General features: G+C 41.6%; 1 protein-coding gene across 1 annotated transcript in view; it reads left to right on the forward strand.

Moving 5' to 3' along the window:
• The window catches only part of RAB11FIP2 (RAB11 family interacting protein 2), a 36139-nt gene extending 13960 nt beyond the window's left edge, over positions 1-22179 (forward strand). The window contains exons 4-5 of the mRNA XM_037059669.1: positions 16038-16083; positions 21920-22179. Coding sequence (XP_036915564.1) covers positions 16038-16083; positions 21920-22147 — 274 coding nt within the window. The 3' untranslated portion in view covers positions 22148-22179. The remainder of the gene's footprint in view (positions 1-16037; positions 16084-21919) is intronic.
• The last annotated feature ends 246 nt before the right edge of the window (positions 22180-22425 follow it).

The following is a 22425-nucleotide window of genomic DNA, read 5'->3' on the forward strand; positions in this document are numbered from 1 at the left end:
TGAGCTAATGTGATGTTAGAGGAGTTTATGAGAGCTAGAACTTACCAGAGGGATTGTTGCCAGAGAATTGGGGGCGGGGCATTCTTCTGTTTTTGACTTGCACAAAGAACGTGCTTTCCCTTCATTCGTTTCTGCCACATGGTAGTTGTGAGTACCATGTAGTGAACTCTCAGTCACTCTGTGATAACTTAATTGAGTGTTTTATAATATTATACTTAATATCATTGATTTTGTCAATAAGAGCATATATGCATATATTTCCATTTGCAATGTTTGCTCTGAAAGAACATATCTTCTACTTACCCGCCAACTTAGGCCAATCATTTACCTTTTAAGGCAGTACAGAAATAGTGTCCAAGATCAGATATTATTTATCACTAATATTTTATAATTTTGCATGACAGATATGCCTTTGACCGTTGGGATCAGGTTACCCTACTTCCTTCCCTCTCTCCCTCCCTCCTTTCTTTCCCTCACTTGTCAGTTCCTGACAATGGTTGTATCATACCTCTCTTTGAAGTGACAAAAATTGGGTACCTGGACTGTATATTTAAATGTGTTTCTAATTTTCCCAAATCAAAAAAATCACCATAGGCTTAAGAGCATGCAGTCATTATTATGAAGTTATACAACACGCGCATAAAAAATGATAGACTTTACTGTAGGCTTACATTTTAATTTTAAAAGTTACAGTAAATGATCTTAAAGAAAGATCCTATTCTTAGTTTTAAAACTTCCATTTATATCATGCTCCTTATGGAGATTTTTTTCTTGTGTAAGTTTAAAGGCCTCTCTTTGGCACAATAACCCTTCACACGCATAAGGCTTATTTTAATAGCAACGCTTTTTGTTCATATTTGTCTAATGCTGCAGATAATTTGCCTGGTATTCATGGCAGGCCGCAAATCTTTTACACAGCTGAAATTTGTACCCTTGTTTGTGAGGTAGAAAACAAACCTTTGGAGATGATTTTCAGCCCCATCGATCTGTTAGTGCCCGGGGATTAACAGAACGCATCCAACGAAACGGTGACTGGGAACATGAAATATGCAGTGTGATTAGTTCCCACTAACTAGAACTTTATGCTTAATTCCACAGAGACTACTCGAAACTTTTTTACCCTTTGTCATCCTAATACTCATTATAATAGCTCTCATTAATTGGTACATTTCCCAATGGGTTAATTTGCAGATACCAACCATGCCATCCTTTTGCTAACTCACTAATGCAAATTGATATTTATAGACTCCAAAATTGAAAACAAAAAAAGTTCTGTAACCAAAAGACAAACTTAGCTAAGTTATTATTATTTTGAGCTGGGAGATTGAGATACAGAAAGATTCTGTGAGAGAAGAAAACAAGCCAAAAAAAAATCCACAAAAACTACTGTAGGCTAATAAACTGATGTGAAAATTTCTCAATTTACAGCACTTGACAGGTGCTAAAAGAAAAGCATCTTTAATTTTAATGTGTTGTTAGGACCTCTTTAGAGAGACTGTACAAGTTATTAACAAGGTCCTCTGAGACAGGAGACGGGTAATTAACAAGACCTATGGAGATATAGTTTAGGTAATTAACGAGCTCTTAGGCACTGGACACAGGATAACACACAGTGAGTCCCGTAGTTAAAGAGAACAGGTTGCTATGATATGATCAAATACAAGATTCGGTACCTCCCGAGGTACCGAATACAAGTCCTCCCGAGGTTTCTGATGGGGAAGTATGAAAATTATATTCCAATGACCCCAGTGCACTAATTTTTGTAAAATCAATGTGTAATTTTTTTGGTTTAACTTTTCATATAGAATTTGAGAGGATTATTTCCTTGTAAAATACAACAAACAGAAAAGTATGTTACATAGAGATTTATAATTTTTGTTAATTGTCACTGGTGAACCATGTGCATTTTGAGAACAATACATTGGAAAGATGTAAATGTATGACTCTAAATTGTTTGGACACTTACTGTTCTGTTTATTTTTCCATCTCTGGCCTCTTAGCTCAAGTTGCCTCTTCCAAGTTGACCTTACTTTTCTCATCCACTTGAAAACTGTCAGGGTCCTGACCAGAGAGGAGACGGCCCCTCCCCGCTTTGGTTCTACCCACGTGCGCAGGCTCCCCCAGCCATACCTCTAGGTACCTCTAGGGTACCTTGGAGGCGGCGACTTGATATTCCCAATGTCAAGTGTTGGGTCTAACTATTGCCTGTGTAAATTTGAAATTGTTGGGGTGTGAATTGAGTTTTGGTTCAGAGAACTCCGACAGTCAGCAAACCTTTATTACAAACATGTTATACTCTATAAGGATTAAGGATTAAGAAGAAAGAACGCCCCTGCAGGTCTCCCACTTCCTTCCCTCGCCTCCACAGTGTGGCCACTTCAGCCCAGCAATGTGACTTTTTTCAAACTTCAGATCTGGTGATCGAATGATATTTTCATTTTCATTACTTTTGAAAATGTACTATATGCATGGAAATCAGAGGTTATGAAGATATAAATCCTGCTCTTAGAGCATGTAGAAGCAGGCATGTAAATATTAGGTCTGAATTCTGTGCTTAGGACTAGACATGCTACAGGCGTTGGGGAACCATAAAAGGTTTTTAAATTGGATTGTAATATGATCGAAGTACTATCTTCCACAGATAGCCCTGTCGCGAGGGGCATCTGCTGGGGGCGGGAGTGGAAAGGAGAGGAGAAGGACTCGGGGCAGGAAAACCAGTTAGGAAGTTAGTGTGATTGCCGAGCTGAAAGCTGACAGAAGGTTACTTGGCAGCGAGGATGGAAGAGAACATCTCTGACATACTGTCCTGGGCTAAAACAGACAGGGCTTACCCATTCTTTTGTGTGTGTGTGTGTGTGTGTGTGTGTGTGGAGGGGAGGGGGAATTGGAAAAGGAACGGTGAGGTTATCCCAGTGATGCGTCTTCCGTCTGTGCCCTAAATTTGGTGGAACACGGCATGGTGAGAACCACTACAGCAGTGTCGGGCCTGTAGTCTCGGAACCGAACTTGGCAGCTTAGTTTGGATGGAGATATTTGAGTTTTTTGTTTTTGTTTTTAGTGAGATGCTATCTTGTTGAGAGTTTTATTTCAGAGAAGGGAAATTATGTGTTTTGAGTTGACAAGACAGGCAAGTTAGTATCAACATGGTAAAATAGCTGTTAAGAGTGTGGTTTTAAATACTCGAAACACACTGTAGCTTCTTTGAACACAAGAATGCAAATTTCTGGAATTGCTTATGGAGTGAGTGCATGTAAAGTTTGTTCACTTTAGCGTTGTGGTGACTGCATGTATTTCTCTCCCGTGGTTTTGGCTTGACCAAATCCCCTGTTAGGCTCCTTGTGTTAGTTTCTCTGAAGAGAATGGCTCCTGTTTCTTCTGTGTTTCCGGGCCTCCTGCTTCAACGTTAGAACAGCTCCTTTTGGGCCACTGTGACCACATTACCTGTCATTACTGATTTTCATAACCATGAAGCTTCAACTTTTGGAAAACAGGCACTGTTTCTGTCGATTTAGTATATGGGGGTGGCGTTACCTGTGGCCAGGGTGTTTTGGGATAGAAATGGCTGCTGGGGATAGAAAATGAGGCAATTACCTTGATTATGGAATGACCTTTTAAATACATTTGTCTAGTTTTTAAGAAGTTTAGGATCTAGACATTTGTCTCCTTGAACTTAAACTTTAAGGATAAATTATTGCTCTTTGATTTGATGTGTTAAATGTAATACAGCATTAATTATAAAATACTTGCAACATAATATAATTGTATAAATATTAAAATATCTATAAATATGTATTACTATTAAATATTATACATCAAGTAAAGTGTTTTAATATATTTTATATATATTTTTAAGCCTAGAACTCTTTCTGACAGTAGTGCTAATACTGCTTAAATAGAAATTCCGTGAGTCAGCTAGGCCTAGAATAAAACTTAGTTCATGTTGCCACTTTCTAAAGTCGCTTGAGCAGACCTGTGTGCAGCTCTGCCTGGGCAGGGGCAGGTGGGCTCACGGAGGGATTTGGAGAGGCCTGGGGGCCCCAGGAGCTGCGCAGCTGGGGGTGTGAGCAGTGGCCCCTAATCCAGGCAGAGTGGACCGTGTTGACCACGGTGCTTGCTGTGGGAAGGTTGGGGAACCGTTTGCCAGAATTTGGGAAATGCTTCTTTAAGGAAGAGGCCTTTGAGCTTGTCTTTGACCATTGAACATGATTTTGTAAGTTGGAGAAGGATTACGAGGGGTAGTTGTCTTACTAAAGAGCAGGAAACATTAAAATTGTGAGATGCATTTTGGAGGGAGCTTTTCTAAATAGGGGCTCCAAACTCATGCCATTAGCTCTTCACCAGCCCCTGAGCAATCCCCCTCCCTTCTCTAGCTGGAGTCGAGCGCCCTACTCTCCCGTCTGCCATTCCCCGAGGAAGTCTTCCAAGGAGCCAATTAGGGGCGGCCCTGCAGCGGCTCCGAACTGAGACCTCGTTACAGAGCCTGGGGCGGGAGTGGGGGTGTCCAGGTTAGTCACATGTTTTGTTTTCTTGAGGTGTACCTTGTATTTGTTTCATCTCAATTGTTTTCTTTGTAAAGACATAACATGACCCAAATAAAAATGGAAGTCGTACTGAGCAAAATGTAATATTTGATTCAGAGGCTCTAGTTAACTTTTTGTACCCAAGGATTTTACATCCTTCCAGCAGGTGAAGGATGGAGCTTCAACTGTTGGAAAACAGGCACTGTAACAGGCAGCGTTACCTGAAAAAATGTGTGTGTGTAGTAATAGAATGTTTTGAAGGGAGCAGCATTACAAGTTCAGGTTTTGGACTTGGGTCTGGATTTGAGTCTGCTGAATAGCTGTGTGACCTTGTGTTACCCTTTCTAGGGGGACAGAGACCTTGTTTTCCAGCTGTTACAGGGGACAGCAACTTTGGTGTCCTGCAGGAGCAGAGAGGACGGTCCTGAGCGGAGTGTCTGCCACACAGCCATCTTGGAAACAGTGGCTCTCGCTGTGACTTTACTATGTAGAAGCCCAGAACTATTTGAAGTTAAGTGAGAATCTTCCTAAGTAGTGATACGTCCTCAACTTTAACAGTATTAAATACAAGTAGAATTTAGGAGCTTGTGTTTTTTACTGACCGATAAAGGACATACATGTGGCCCAAAACAAACTTGATAGATTTTCTGGTTTCTTTCAAGGTGTATGTTCGGTAATAGTCTTTGGTAAAATAAACTAAACTACATTGAGATTAAGTGAAAGTGTTTCTTGTATTAAGTAGAACGTTTATTTTGTTCCTATTTGTGGCGAAGGCATTATACTCAATATTGCCGTAAAATCCTATGTTCAGAAATTCTTGCATAGCACAAGTAAGGCCCGTGACTGGTGCATTTCTCTGTTTCACAGGCCCGCGCTCAATCCACTGAGCTATACCAGCCACGGCTTGCATTTCTAAGCTTTGACGTTGACCTAAAGCATGATGGCTCTTTCCTAAACTCATGTGGCTGAGCTCAGTTGTTGAAGAGGGCACCATAGCTTCCTCTCCAGAACTTGGCCTTGTCTCAGTTACAGAGCCAGTTTGGGGTACTCTCAGCCAAGGGCATTGTGGGCCGTCTACCCTTTTGTGCCTAGTCCAGAGGGACCCAGGGCCAGTTTGCCGTGCCCAGGTTGTGCTCCTTCTTTCCTCACGGAAAGAGGCTGGTTGGCCTGGGTCCCAGGGACAGACAGAGCCTGTGCTGGGTCTGGCCCGTCCAGGGGCCTGTGGCCTTGTTCTCATCACTCCTTTCCAGTTTTACTGTTTTGCTTCTCAAATAAATAGCACTTGATTCTCACTACATGCCCCCCCCCGACACCCCAACCCCAAAGAGATTCCAGTGGGTATAAAGCAGGCAGTGGACCAGGGTCTACTCAGAGCGACAGGATAAACACAACTTCTCAGTATGACGGCATGCCTAAAGATTTGGGAGAAAAGATGCTTTTTATATCAAGAGAAAGACATGTGAGTAAAGTGCAAAAATCTACCTGAATTTTAACTTCAGTTTGAGGTATCAAGGACGTTTTGTACTTGTTGCTAGATGCGTTCTCATGTATTAGGTGCTAAAGAGAGAGATGTTTGAGAAACTCAGTTGTAAAGAAATGGAGAGCTGTTGGGATTCACAGGGCTTACATTGGACAGTTTGTGAATTGTTTGAGTGTATTTTAAAAAAATTTAATACAAAGAATGATTTTATCTATTTATTTTTCATTATATTTTATTGATTGTGCTGTTTCAGTTGTCCTGATTTTTTCCCCTTTTCCCCACTCCCCCCGAGACCCCCCACCCCCTTAGGCAGGCCCCACACCATTGTGCATGTCCGTGCCCGCGTCTGAGTGCTTTGGTTGCTCCATTTCCTACAATGTGCTTTACATCCCCATGGCTATTCTGTAACTACCTATTAGTACCTCTTAACCCCTTCACCTCTTTATTTTCCCCCAGCCCCTCCCATGTGGCAATCATCAAAATGTTCTCTGTATCCATGATTCTGTCTCTGTTCTTGTTTGCTTAGTTTGTGTTTTAGATTCAATTGTGGATAGATTTTTTTTTTTACCATTTTATTGTTCATAGTTTTGACCTTTTTCTTAAATAAATCCCTTTAACATTTCATATAATGATGGTTTGGTGACGATGAACTCCTTTAGTTTCTTGTCTGGGAAGCTCTTTATCTGCCCTTTGTTTCTAAATGATAGCTTTGCTGGGTAGAGCAATCTTGGCTCTAGGTCTTGCTTTTCATGACTTTGAATATTTCTTGCCAATCACTTCTAGCCTACAAAGTTGCCTGCAAAGTTTCTTTTGAAAAATCAGCTGAAAATCTTCTGGGAACCTCCTCCTGCATAACTCACTTCTTTCCTATTGCTGCTTTTAAGGTCCTCTCGCTATCTTTAACCTTTGGCACTTTCATTAGGCTGTGTCTTCGAACGGGCCGCTTTGCACCTATGTTGTTCGCAACTCTGTGCTTCCTGGACTTACATGTCTATTTCTCTCACCAAAGTAGGGACATTTTCTTTCCTTATTTTTTCAGGTAGATTTCCAATTTCTTGCTCTTTCTTTTCTCCTCTGGCACCCCTGTGATGTGAATGTTGGACTTCTTGAAGTTGTTCTAGAGGCTGCTTATACTATCCTCATTTGGGGGATTCTTTTTTCTTCTTATTGTTCTGATTGGTTGTTTTTTGCTTCCTTATGTTCCAAATCATTGATTTGATTCCAAACTTTTATCTGCTCTACTGTATTTCCCCGTAAGCTATTCTTTATTTCAATTGGTGTATTTTTTGTTTCTGACTGGATTTGTTTTATGCTGTTGAGGTTATCACTAAGTTCCCTGAGCATCCTTATAACCAGTGTTTTGAACTCTGCATCTAATAGATTCCTTATCTCCATATCATTCAGCTCTTTTTCTGGAGTTTTGATCAGTTCTTTCATTTTGGCCATGTTTCTTTGTCTCCTTGTTTTGGCAGCTTCCCTGTGTTTATTTCTGTGTATTAGGTAGAGCTGTCTGACTCTGGTAGTGTGGGCTAATGTAGGTGTCCTGTAGGGTCTAGTGGCACAGTCTCCCCTTCCCCCCAGCCGGTACTTGAGGTGTACTCTTTGTGTGTGCTGAGTACACCCTGCTCTTGTAGTTGAGACTTGGTTGCTGTTGGCAGATCAGTGGGAGGGATTTACCCAGCCCAGTCATTTGCAAGGATTGGCTTTGACCACTGACCACCAACCTCTGCCCTCTATGGGTTAGCCATGCAGAGGCAGGGTGACGGTGCTCTGATGTGGTCTCTAGCTCCCCACTGGGTGCGCTGGCCCTGAGGTTTACCAGGTGGTGCAGGCCAAGACCAGCCTCCACCTGTGTTTTGTCTGGGACCACCCTGCCTGAACTGTAAAGCAATCTGAGAGGGCTGCCACTTGTGCTGGGCTTGGAGATTCCCAGGCACAGCCAAGCTGTGAATCTAGGCTGGTCACTGCTAGTTCCAGGCCAAGGTTCACTGAGGCCAGCGGTTGCTTCTCGGAGAAGATTTAGGAAGTTGTGGAGCATGAGCCAAGACCAGCCATTCCTATGAAAAAGCAGCTTCAGTGGGCCTGTAAGTTGGATGGGGCAGAGTCTCTGGGGATCTCCAAGGCAGATCAAAGGCGCTAGCCAGATTGATGGAGTCTCAGGTCTGGAACCAGTTTGCCAGTTCTGTGGGGGGAGGGTTTAGAAAAGGAAAAGTGTCCTCTGCTCGCCTTGATGCCGGGCTCCTCAGTTTCTCCCTATGTACCACTGGTGCCTTTTGAGCTGCTACCCCAGTGCTGGAACTCAGAGGGAGTGAGTCTGAGCAGGTGAGTTTGTGTGTGGGTTCTTTAAGAGAAACTGCTTGGGGCTCCAAAAATTACTTCCACCAACTCAGTCCTCGCTGGTGTCTGCAGCCAGGAGTTGCAGGGACTTGCCTTCCTGGCACTGGAACCCTGGGCTGGGGGTTTGGTGTGGGACTGGGTCTCCTTATTCCCAAGGTATCCCTCACTATTTTTATCCACCACTTGTGGGTGAGGGACCAGCCCGTTCTGCATGTGCCCCCCTCCTCCCAGTCCAGGTGGATGTGGTTCCTTTAATTCCATAGTTGTCAGACTTCCATTCAACTCTGTTTCTGCTGATTCTGCTGATTGTTCTACATTTTAGTTGTAATTTTGATGTGGTGGTGGGAGGAGGGGAGCCATGTCTACCTACGCCGCCGTCTTAACCAGAATTCCTAGTGATGGACTATATTTGAAATAATTATCTCTTTTAGTCTCCAAAGGAGAATAATAAGTTAAACTTGATTGAATATAGTATTCTTAATGAAACATGCCTTAATTTTACAGGTATCTTTGAATTGTCCCATTTTGGGACTTTGCTACAACATATTTATTACTGTTGGTGAGAGAAACACAGCTAGGTCTGAATTTGCTGTCCGTGCTCTTTGGTGTCACTGACCACAGTTTCTAATTGTCTTGCCTGTGACATCTCATGAGAGTTGCCCTGTGAGAATGGTAATAAGTAAATTACTGGTAATCCCGATAGACACTCTGTATTAGGCTCTATTTTGCTATTCATGTATTTAGCATGCTTGCCCAATCCCAAGAGAGATAATGTAGTACTTTAATCTATAATATCATTAATTTGATTTGGTACTGAATGCTTCCCCCCACCCCCTACCCCCCAAAAAAAGAAAGGGGAGAAAAAGCAATACGGAGTTGCACCTTGCCTCCGAAGCCCTGCCCGCATGTGTGATAAACCTAGTTGGAACCTGCTAAAGGTTGTGTTTACTAGTGGAAATCCTTTTTTGGAGACTTCACTTATCTGGGTTTTTGTCAAGAAGGCCATTAAAGAACATTTCTTGGAACTCCTCTGACTTCTATCATCTCTGTTGAACCTCTGTGGAATAAATGATTTTAGCATTTTCCAGAAAAATCTCAAGTTACTCTGTACTGTAGTCATAGATCAAAACCAGTGTACCTGGTTGGTGAGATATGCTAACCTGGCTAGCTGAATGGGGTTTATTGGAAGTCACCAGTTTGAAACTTATTTCACTTCATATTGGCAGTTGTATCAGAATAATTCTTCCTATCTTAAAAAGAACTGAAAAAATTCCATTAATATACTGTCAGGCCCGAATATAAGTAATCTTCATTATTTGGAAAAAAATGATTTCTTCTTCTCTTTGTTTATGTCTTGTTGCTAAAACTTGTACCGACCTACCGTTGATTTACTCAGTCAACTATTAGGTTCATTTTTACTAATGGTTAGTAGGCCCTAGCTATGAATTGATTCCACATATATTTCTTAAGCATCTCCTGTGATGCTCTAAGTACTGTTACATGCTGGGACTGAAAAGATTAGGGAAATATTTCTTCAAGCAGTTTCCAGAAGAAAGGGGCAGGGAATCCAGGGGTTAAGATACACAAAAGGCAAACTCTAAGAAAAAGAAATTTTTAGAGCAGTTTTAGGTCACAGCAAAATTGAGCGGAGGGTACAGAGATTTCCCATATATTTCTACTCCCCAAAATGCATAGCCTCTGCCATGAGCGACATTCCCCACTGGAGCGGTACATTTGTCACAACTGATGGACCTATATTGACACATCATAATTCTACAAAGTCCATAGTTTACATTAGGGTTCTTGTATGTTTCGTGAGTTTCGACAAATGTATAATGACTTGTGTCCACCTTTGTAGTCATATAAAACCTTACTGGCTACCGTTCCTTCGAAAACATGCGTAGAGAAATTCTGTTTGTGAAACCGTGTTACAAATAGTAAGACAGTATATAAATATGAGGTGGTATTTATTCAAGTACATGTTGCTTTATGCAGGAGCAATCTTTAACAATGCAATTCTGAGTTGGAGGTGATTTTGAACATGAGCTACGCCAGCTCTGTGAATGTGGAAAGTGTTAAGTGGAGGCCAGAACTTTCTTTGTGGCTAGCAGTGAAGTATCATTACAAAGTAGGAGACTGTGGCAATTTTGGAAACAAACAGAAAAATAGTGCTAATAAACTAGGTATGGAGCGTAAGCCCCAAGTCAAAGGGAAAAAGAAAGTGTAGATAATTCATGTGAATAATTGTGACATACTGTTTTTCTCTGTTTTTCATTAGATAAATATAATAAACCTTTGTCCTAAACTATTTTAAATTATTAAGTGACTAGTTCACAGCACTTAATGTATATACTTGTGTCGTTTGAGTGCCAGCAGGAGACACGTGATACACTCAAAATGGATTATTGAAGAAAGTTTAGTAGAGATTGTTCACAGAGGGGTGACAAGTGTGAGGAGTGCAGTGGAGGGGCAGGATGGCCCTGGGGACCCCTGGTGTGTGGGTGGGACCGCCATACTTAGGTGCCAAGGAGCAGCTGTAGCTGCAGCTCTGGCTGTTTGTAGAGAAGCTACTCCAAAGCTGTGCCCTGGCAGGGAGGGACAGAGCAAAGTAGCATAGGGGACTCTGTCTCCCCTCCCTCTGGCCCAAATGGAGGCCAAAGGGGAGGGGGCCCAGGTGATGCATCCTCCTCGGGGTGCAGGAGGGAGCAGGAGAGGCAGACGTAATGATGGGCGCTGTTATTTCAACACCTGTTGCTTTTCAGCCTTTATTCTGTCTCTATAATAGATGATCTAAGCCATGGGCTTTTCGTAGTCGTTTCTGATTGGAAGAATCCCTAGGAGGTTGTATCGGACTCCTGGGAACCAGCTCACAGTAGGACTGGACTGAGCAGATTAGAACACCTGTGTGGAATGGAAGACGTGCGGTGTGTGGCTCAGAGCTTGGGCCACAGAGTTGGGTTGCCTTCGTCTCTGGCTCACTCATCACGTGTGTTGCCTAGAGTAAGCTTCTTCCCTCCGCTGTGCTGTTTCCTCTTCTGTAAATGGGAATGGAAACAACACTCTCCTCCTGGGGTCCCTACGAGGAGTGAGTTCAAGGGCCCAGAAAGGCACGGTCGAAGTCCAGTAAGTATCGGTTATTGTTAGGCCTAGTGTCTTTTTTTTGCCCTTGCTTTACTGTAAATGGGGCATTTTCCTCCCTTTTCAGACTCATTAAAGGTTTTGTTATGTTGTGTTACAGTTCTGTGTATACCCCTCCTCCCAGCTGCATTTGCCACCAAGTGAAGGCCCGGGTCTCTGGAGTCCACTCTCTCAGTGAAACCAGAAGATCAATGGGCTGCTCCCCTTTGAACATAATTACTGTCGGAAGCTCTTCTCTGACGGTTGAAAGTGGTGCGTACTCCCCACACACAGTAAGGAATGAGTGGCATCTGAGTGCTACCCTCTGCCACCCACTCCTTCCTCCCCCGTGGACCCCCAGCCAGGTGGGAGTTTTCAGAGAACTTGAATTCACTCATTAAACACAAAGTGGATCAAGTTGTAGGCCAAAATGGACTTACCTTCATAATGGTAGCACCAGTGGGGCCTCGGAAGAGGTCTTTCGGAAGATGTAATAGTACTTTTTAAATGCCTTCAGAAGCGCTTCCAGTGTCTTTCTCATTGAAAGGCTTAAAATCCAAGAATTTGCAGTTTTCAGTGTCTTGTACTAACAAGACAGTTAGGTAAGCAGTTTTAATAGATCCTTGTTCTTCTGTGGTTTTTATTTTTATCTTGACGGGCACCTCATACTCTTTTTCCACTCTCGTTAGTCCCTTCCCAGTCTTAGGTGTTCTTGCTCCAAATAATCTAATTGTGTTTTAAGAAGAGACAAGGAAGGACAATGAAAAAATTCTGATAATTGTTGAACGCGCTAGCGATTTCTGCAGTGGTCAGTTGTACTGCTTTGTAGCGTTGCTTATCTTTTCAGGCCTGTCTATAGAAGATTAGTTTATAGCAAAAACTAGGTGACACTTTGAAGTTCTCACCAGTTTACTTATTTGTTTACTCAAAATTCATTCTATAAAATAAGTCAGTAAGTAAGTGATATTTTTAGGAGAAATACTAATGATTCCCTAAGGTATGTTTGAAGAATAGTAGTCATCTCAAAATTTAAAATAAGAATTTACTTAGAAAAAATATTTAAAATTGGAATATTACAATAAAAAGTAAGCTTTTACTTAAAAACTATAGAATGTTAAGGTAATGCAGTTTATTAAAGAACTTTTAAAATATGAATTTAAAATATTTATAACAGCTTAATAGTTACTTTAAAATTCCCTGCCACCCCTAAACTCCTTCAGTTCTGATTTCTAAAATAATTTTTTTTAATTCTGAAGCTTAAATTTACTTTTTTCAATGTGAACATGTCCAAGTTCATTTTCTACCTGATTGAAAACACCGTGCTCCTTAACCTGTCGCGGCTCAGCAGAGCAGCCCGGCTGTATTCTTCGGTGTCCTGTGTGACGTGAGGAGTCCAAAGGAAAGGGTATTTGGCAAATTGGTGCCACACTTCAATAAATAGAGACATTTTATTTTTCACCAAGCTAATTCAGTCCAGTTCAGTTAACTCTTCCCCTGTAAGGACAGATCAAAAAAGCAGCCATGAATGAGTGAGTCTGTCATGTGCTGGACACATCAGTGTGTGACTAGAAAGCCGAGCCACAAGGGGTTCTGCCTTTAGAGTTCAGACAGTGCCCCACACAATGGCCCTGTCTGCGGACACGGCTGGGGACTGCTCACGTGTCAGAGGGCTCCTCCGATTGCGCCTCAGGTAGGACGGGGACCAGAGGGCTCTGCAGAGTCCTGCATGCCTGTCAGCCCTTACCACCGCCTTCTTGGGTCCACTTTTCTAATGGGCCCCGACGTGTGTCAGGTTGTCACCGAGTCTCTCTAGCTCCAGACGGTTCAGCAATTGGGTGTCCTTACTTTTATGACTTTGGCAGAATCTTTGTCCTAAATGTCTGTTTCTGAAAAACCCTTATCAACGTAAATATAACACTAGCATTTCTATTTCTTAGTTCAGTAATTTCTGCCCCAGACATAATGAAATGTACACAGTCATAATGTTTGGTCTTCAAGGACCAGGTGGGATGGGTTTTGCGTCTGCACAGGAAACCTTTAGAGAACATTCATGGAAGGAGACGAAAGGTGTGAGGAAATTGCCTGTTGCTCTGCGATTAGGTGTAAGAGCCTCGCCTTGGCGTCAGAACCCTTCTGGGGCTGCTCCCCACGGCTGCCTTGGGTTCCAGTCTCTGGTGCCCAGCGGTGACACTGCTGCCCTGTGCCCAGGCTGTGCCCTGTGTCTTCAGTGTCCTCTGTCTCTGGCCTGCCCACTGATCCTTCGGGTCACTGAGAACCCTCCCTTTTCTTGGACCCGTCACCATGGTAGAGCACATCTTCCTCCAAGTGGTCAAAACGTCCCAACCACCCCTGAGTGCAGCTGGACCGTGGGTTTGCCCCCCGTGAGGGGAGGCGCCCTTTCTGATTAATCCATGTGTCCCGTGTGTTCACAGCTTCGCAGTGCAGCCCGTGCTCACTGTGCTCAGGGACGGGGGCCAGGGCTGCGTGTCACAGGCCGGAGGACAGATGCCAGAGCCATACACCCCCACCAGCACCAGTGGGATGACCACAGCAAGCTACCACGCTTCTTCGTGGCTTGTTCCTTATTCCAGAAATGAAGATTTTACCTGCTTCCTGGGTTGTAAAGATGAAAAGAGTAAATTTGGGGAAAATGTTTTGAACAGTCTAAGTGCATTGTAAATATTTATTACATAAAATGAATGATTGAACCCGTGCTATCTGCCGTTCACCGTGCTAAGTGTTTTACGTGTTGTGAACTAATTTAATCTTCACTGTTGTCTTGTATGGTAGATACTGTTGCCATCCCCACTTTACAGATGAACGAGCCCAGACAGTGAAAGTTAAATAACTTGCTCAAGGTCATGCAGCAAGTACAGGGCAGAACCAGGATTTGAATCCACACTTCCTGGTACCAGGGCCCTCAGCGCCTCTCTGCTCGTAACCGTCGTGGTGTCTGTGAAACCTGAGTGTCAGTCACTTTGTCCTAGAGGTTATCACAGTCAATGGAGGGAGATGCAGCAGAATGGGTTTCTTGGCTGTTGGAGAACAGTGAGCCCTGAGATAATGGTGAAAGGAGAGGTTGGTCCCCTGGACGCTGGTCCTGACCGCCTGGGTGGAGAATGCGAGAGGATGGGAACCGCGTGTGTGAGCAGCTGGTCCCCTGGCGCCCTGGGCTGAGGTGTACTCTGGTGTGATAGTGTCTTCTTGGATTTTGTTTTTGTTGGTTTCTTTTAAGCCACTGTTTTTGTCTGGCTCTTGAGACCTTGCTGGTACAGCGATCTAGCCCGGGACCATACAGAACGCAGTAAAAATGGCGAGACACGGGAAATGAGAAAGTGTCAGCTGCCTCTGCCTGTAAATAGTGCATTCTAGGTATTTAAAACATGTTTCATTCCCTGATGCTGCGTTCCCAGCTATACTGAAGTACTGAATGTATGCCTAGGAGTCTTAGCTGGAAAAGGTCAGCCACCAGTTCAGGAAGCTAGCACTACAAATCTTAGTCATAACGCATGAAGCCTGGGACAGCAGAGAGATTCTTTTGAGATGGTTGTACATGGCATGTATGCTTTGTAGATTTACAGCCTGGGACATGTACCTGCAATAACAGATTATTTTCCAGACCTCATATCTAGTGTCCAGACTTTTTGTGTACAGTCAGAAGTTTTAAAACTGAATTTCTTCAAAGGATTCCAATTATTTAGCTGATAAAGCACAGATAATGTAAAAAAAATATTTTACTGTTAAGTCTTTGGAGGAGGTCTAAAAAGGTTCCTAGGACAGAAATGCTTTGTAGAGGTTATAATGGCTAATACTCTTAAGTGCAGGGTAAAAATTAAACTTGAATCGCAACGATGAAATGTTTACTCATCAGATGGCTTTGAAGTTTAGCTTCTTTTTGGTTTCGGCCCCCTCCTAATGGACATGTTTCAGGGAAGAAAATGATTGCAGCTCTCAGCTGTGATGTTTTTGTACTCTCTCTGTAGAGCAAATCCATTTGGGGGGGGGTCCATTTCGGTGTTTGAGTTTTGAAGGCCAGCTACTTAGAAATCTCATTCATTACAGAGATGGTGCTGACCACTGTGAGTGCGTTCTCACTGATAGGCTAGTGTTTAAAAGGTATTTTTCTAATACCTATAGAATTTTTTGAAAAGTTTGCTTTAACTCTTTTATGCTACAATCTTTCCAACTTAAATTTATTCTCCATTATTTTATATCAGGAGGCCTAAGGTGAGTATGTGCATGTAAAATGAGTAATAATGTTACAAAACTGAATTTTGTGAATAGCTCAATGGGTAAGATGCTTACGTTTAAAGCTGTTTAGAAACTACGTATTTAGAGGTACAATTCTTCAGTTCTGATAATAACTAAGAGGTTTTTCTTCAAAGTTTAATAATTGTAGTGGCTTTAGAATGTTGAGTAGATACTGGTTTTCTTCTAAACCGTGGATGAAATTTCACTCATCGGAGTGATGGAGGACTTTAGACATTGTTACTGAAATGTCGGTTAACAATGTGCTGTTTTGCTTTCCTCCTGTGTGGACTGTGGTACATTTTTAACATTTGTGTTTGTCTTTTGTCACTCAGTTTTCCTATGAACCCGACAAGCAGTGAAGACCTCAGGAAAATTCCGGTAAGTTGTGGAGGGGTGTAGAGAACACCCGGAAACAAACCACAAGCCAGCCTTCTGTCTGTCTGGCCCCCGTTTCTAAAAGGGCCCCCGGCTCCTCAAATCCCCCAGTTGCCTGCAGGTTATAGCTTAGCGTGATCATTTGAAGAGAAAGAAGAAAAGCAAAATTTAGTCTTTATTTTTAATATATGATAGGGTATGACTTCCGTACAATTTCTGGAAGTTCAGGTAAACGTAATTCTGATTGATGACTGCTCAGAGTTTACACATTTTGTTTGCAGACACTTTTCAAATAAATAGGGAAGCTATACGTCAAGGTCAGAATTATAGTAAGTTATGAAATAAGAGCATGTGGAGAAAACGAACATTTTTGTTGTTGCTACTGGGACAAAGACTGAAGAAAGACTAAAACTCTTTGTTAACATTCAACAATAAGAAAAGCGTCCTGGCAGGAGAGCTGTTAACCGTGAAAGTCTCTGAAAGAACCTGTAGAACACTTCACCTTGCTAGTCAGAACAAAACTGTGTATGTTAACAGGCATGCCAGCCACTGGCTAAATGAACTCATGTCTTTGGCAAGGCTTGTTCAGATACCTCGACTTCTTTTTTGTTGTTACTTGGAGTCCAGGTTTGTGTCTGTTCCGAGTTCTACCGCGCCTTCGGTCCATTCTAAATGTACTAAACCTAGGGAAGAGGCTACTCGACGAAAACTTGGGCACGTGTTCTTGGTAGAAAACCAGACTCCCAGTGAGTAACAGAAATAGAGCCTTTATTCCAAGATGCTGGCGGTTGCTGTTTGAACCATCTGTCCTTAAAGTGTGTGATCCAGATGTATAATAAGAGCTTTTTAAAGCAGTAAGATGTCACAGTTTTCTATAATGAGATATGCCCAGAATAAACCATGGTAGTGTATAAACCATTCTAAATGTAGTTATTTCTTTAAAGTTGTAGAAAACATAGAAGCAGAGGCCTTTGTATTGTGTTTTTGCTGCTTTATGTAAATGATTTGTAAGTTTTTATGTTTCATAAATACTCAAGTCTTTATAATATGGCAGACTGGCGAGAAATGTCAGAATGTATGAAGTCAGCCTTTGATCAGGTAGTAAAATGAATTCTATCAGGCGATTACTTAATCTCAAACAAACTGCAACATCAAAAAATCGATTTAATGTGCAGCGATTGTTTATTAAGTAACCTTAATTACAATTTCTATGTGCTTGTAAATGTACTTTTCGAAATCTCGTAATTTATTTCTATAAAAGCATCCTTAGAATTCTTTAAAGAAATAAAATGTGAAAATTGTTTTAGTTAAAGGATTTAAAGGTGATAAAAGAATCCTTGATGTGTGATTATTTTTCTCCGGAATACTAACTATTCTAAATGACAGTTAAAGGATTACTAGGTGTTGTTAATTTACTGCAAGATACAATTAAGAGGAGAAAGCTCATCCTCATACTGATCGTGTTAGAGGAAAGTATTTGAACGATTTTTATGTTGAAGATTATAAGATGTTTGAAGTCATTTACATTAGGTTCTCCCATAATAGCCATCCACCAAGTTATTTTTTCCCCTTCTGGACATAGTATTTTGTAATTAAGTTCGTATGTCTTACATGCTAGTGCCAACACCTGTCGGTGAGAGCGCAGTGTTTAAACAGGAGCAGTAGCCAGTTGAAAGGGCAGTGAGAGCTCTTTAAGGCCTAATTAAGGCCTGAAAGGGAGATGAAGGGAGTAGGACAAAAGATGTGAAAGTAGCTGAGATGATATTCCCAGAGCAAAGTTCCTCATTAGAACAATAATGAGATGATCACAGAATGCCAAGCCTTCATCTTATCTCTCTCTCGCCCCCCTCCAGTTGCCTTGGATGTCAGTTAGTACCCCACCAATATTTGGTTACCAGGACAACCTTTCTTTAAATCTTCAGTTATTTTGAGTCCCGATAATTTGCTTTTGTTCCAATTTAAATATTGTAAAAAACATACCATTTCCTGATGTAAGAAGCTAGGCTGTGTATACAGTACCAACGGATCCCTGATCGCACTCAAATGCTTCTGGACAACTGTGTTGTTTCAGGTTCTGATTAGAAAACTTCATGTTTCCACTCTTCTCTCCCTAATTTCTTGTACCTGCGTATGAAAATTTTTAACAGAGGTTGGGGATGGATGAAAAAGGATTGGTTGTGAAAGGGGAAGAGAGAAGAAAAATTTATATCACATTTCAGTGTGAGAAGACATCTTAAAAACATATGTGCTATTGAAAAGGCCTCAGGGAAGAATACCGAGTACTTAGGAATCCCGCTGTGGGTTTATTGGGGCTTTACCAGTTTGGAAAGTTCTCAATTTTAGATGTATTTCCAATAGTAGTATTAAAAATATCTTTTGAAAAAAATCAATTTTTATCTTTGCCTGAGAGTTTCCCTCTTTAAGCAAAATAATTTTTTGTGACCAGAAAATGTTTTCGTTTTCTGTTGTATATATTAATTGATATTACTCTTTATTATTTTATTTAGAATTATATCAGTAAACAAGAAAATATGTTTATCAATCTAAGAATCTCTTGCCTAATATTAAAAGGTTTACATGATTTCCAAATAAGGGATAAAATATGGAACTAAGCATTAAAACTGTTTTTAATTATATTATATTCTTTTTCAGAATTCAGTTTAGAGTACATGTATTTCTAAGATGTTTTTCTGCCTAGAAACTTGATGCAGAAGTTTGGGGTAAATTTTTCACATAAAAGGACAAATGGAAAATTTATTGAAAAGGTCAGAAATGTATTTTCAGGAAATCTTTCTATAGTAGTATAGACATACACTACTTATATCTAATACATAAGTATTAGGCAGTTGTAGGGGAAAAATAAGCCGAACAGTGGATCTGCATATTTCAAATTGTGACTGTAAAGTGTCAAACAATATTCCAGGATAATAATGGATTATTTTGAGATTAAATTGTTAAGTTGATTTATATCATGGCATTCAATTTAGACTATGTAAAAATAAGATTTTTTTGACATCTTCCTTCCTCATTGTCTTTAGAGAAATGTTAAGGTGTTTCTAGCTGTGTTGTCTGGTGGTACTGGTGTGTGGTGCTAAGGCGATTTTCTGTGTTCATCGCGTACTGAGTTTGGAGAAGTCAGTTTATGTACGTGTAATTTAATTAAGATTAGTGAGACTCATACATGCTATTCTGATGTCAAGTTAAGAGAAAAACATGAAAGTCACCCAATCAGTAATGAATCCTGTTTAGTTTAATGTCACTAATCCCTGCAATTCTCACAAGGATCCCTATTTTTCATTAAATGTTTTATTAGAAAAATGAAACTGCATCAGTTGGATGGTGCCGCTTTTTTAAAATGCAGTGGAGAAAACTTGGTGCGTAGACCAGGAGATTTTGGAGTTAAAAGGGACCTTGGAGACCATCTCATTTATCAAATAGGGAAAGCGAGGCCTGGGTCGGTTTCTGTCTCAGACTTGTGCAGAATTACTCAGGTTAAAGTGAGACACGTTAGCTTATTTTTAATAAATTAAAAATATATACTTACCTGTATTGTATGTCTTATCTTCTGTACAAACCTGCTTAATAGAATAATTATTTGTAAGAATAATTAGAATAGATATTTAGAATATATTCTTATATTTAGAATAAATATAAGAATAATAAGAATGTGGCTAAGGAATTATAATAATGCTTATATCTCCAGACTACTCATGACCAATTAAATACATGGAGAGTATGTGTACTGAGAATTAGTCTCTAAGAGGATTAGTTGACCCGAGAGGGAGGAGAACAGAAAGTGGGTCCACACTGTGTCCAGGGTCGTCCTTTCAGAGCCGCAGAGCGACGCTCCGAAATGTTTTAGGGACAAAGGTAGCACAGCGCATAAAGTCCTATCTGTTCCCAGTTCCTAATGCTGGGACCAAGTAGGTTTTTACAGATATGCATTACAGAATTTAAACCCACTTCCTTTAGCCTTCTCTCTCTTCATTCCGTTGAGCTGGTGGAGGCTCTTACGAAGTCTCCTCTGTAATGTTCCAGCAGCTTTATAACTAATCTCAGTCCCTCCAAACGATTTTACCCACTGCTGCCATTTTAATTTTCCTGGAACTTAGCTTTACTCATTTCCCTCTTGTCTTTGGACACCTTCAGTGCCCTCCTTTTCCCACAGCAGTAAGTCTACAGGTCCTTAATAATGGCATTGAACATCCTTGATGGTCTGCCTGGAACCCACCGTCTCAGCCTTTCTCTGCTCCCCGTCCTGAACCTTGGCTTCCTGCTGTGCTGCACTGATGACCTGTGTGATCGCTGTGCCCGAAACCTCGAAACCTCATTTCTTCCTTTGCACACGTGGAGCCCACCGTTTGAGATGCCCGTTAAACGTTTCTGCCTGGTGCGAGCTGTGGCTTCTCCACCAAACCCGAGAGGTCCTATGGGGGTGGAGAAGTTTCTCCACCCTGAATTTTTTTCATTGTCCTGGGAAAGGAAGTGTGGTCTGGTAACCCGAGCAACGCCTTGTTGTCTGTGCTCTCGCCTGAGCCTCGGTGCGGGTGCCGGCAAAGCCGTGCATGACACCCGGGACAGGGGAGGGCAGAGTTACTCCGTGGCTTTACTCGTGAAAACTCCGGGACACACAGCAGATTAAAGGAGATCCTGAAAATGGGTAAAGACACGTGTAATTCCTATTTTTAAAAAAGGAAGGAAAATGGCCTTTCTGCATTCACTGGTTCCTGTTCCCCGTCCCCACTGTTTAAAGAGAGTAGATACTTTTAATCTGAAAGAGTGAGAGCAGTTTCCGCAGTATTTCAGTTTATTTCCTTAAAGCCAAATGGAAATGTTTCGGAGGAAAGTGATGAAAACCATTTGAAGTTATTGAGTTTAGTAATAGAACTGCATATGAAAGGGCATTAAAATGCTACTTTATATTTGGCTATCACATTTTACATAATGAAAAACCTAATTACTGTATACTGTAAATAGATGTCATTATTTTTAGTACATTCCTGAGAAATATATTTTAATATTAAAATGTTGTGTAATGAACATGAATTAAATCAGTGCCTTTTTCTATTTTGTTTATGTTTGTGTAAAAAGAATTTTCATCAATAGAATGAATTTTACAAAATAAGTCAGTAGTGACATGGAAGACAATGTAGACATACTAATCCTAAATATCAGCATTGTCATGGTTGAACTCTGAGTTTCCTGATAACCAGGGCAAAAAGGGAAATAAGACAAAATACATAGGTGTTACTACTATGAGGAGGAAATGAACTAGTTACTCGAGGGAGAAAAAGCTGTTTGCCTCTAAATTAAAGCGGAAGTTACTCGCATGGGAGCTTCTTACAAGGAAGCCCGTTGCTTTAAGTCTGAGTGCCTTCAGCATTTCATAGCAAGAAGCAGATTTGGTATTGCTGTTTCTGGTAACCTTCTCCAGTCAAAAGGCGTACCATTAAATGACAGTTCAGTGGAAGTGATTTCATGAGGATGCTGTCCAAATGTGTAGTTTTTAGTAGCTTTCTATAGTTCCTCCAAGTTCATTCTCAGAGATCTTTAGGGGTTTTTTAGTTATACATATTATAGAACATTCTATCTGAAGTTATGTGTCAACTCCTTGTTTTAGGACCTTGTCGCATTCTAAGATAGGCTTGTGGGAGAGTTCAGGGTTATAATAAAGACTTGGGCGTGTCCAGCCGAGTGCCGGCCTCAGCATGCAGCAGCCGTCCGAGAATAGAGGGGACACTTGACCAGGGCTTGAAAAACCAAAAGTTGAAGTTCAGGATGCTTCCATTTTGTTCCTGGCACTGTATCACCTAGAGTGACACTCTGTGTCCTGTTCTAGGACGGCAACCCTTTCGATGCCACGGCGGGGTACCGCAGCCTGACCTATGAGGAGGTGCTCCAGGAGCTAGTGAAGCACAAGGAGCTGCTGAGGAGGAAAGACACCCACATCCGGGAACTCGAGGACTACATCGACAACCTGCTGGTGAGGGTGATGGAGGAGACGCCCAGCATTCTCCGAGTGCCCTACGAACCGTCCAGGAGGGCCGGCAAGTTCTCCAACAGTTAGGAAGCCGGTTGTACCCTGCTCACAGCTGGAGGGGAAAGAAGGGAAGAAAGAGAAAGACAGCAAAGGACAGGGGAGAAAAAGAAAGACTTGTCACCGAAAGGGACTACGCTTCCAGATTTCATCACATGCTCTTCTTCCCCATTGTGAAAAGGTGTTTGACCTGCAAATACCAGCAGGGACTATCCAGAGTGACCTCTGAAGTGAGCTATGTAATTTAAACTTTTAAAGTTTAACAGTGAAAATGGGCCAGATTCTCGGTCAGTAAGCAGTTCCTTAGG

This window comes from Sturnira hondurensis, unplaced genomic scaffold (assembly GCF_014824575.4).
Source record: "Sturnira hondurensis isolate 20B ecotype Veracruz unplaced genomic scaffold, ASM1482457v3 Scaffold0011253, whole genome shotgun sequence".
NCBI lineage: Eukaryota > Metazoa > Chordata > Mammalia > Chiroptera > Phyllostomidae > Sturnira > Sturnira hondurensis.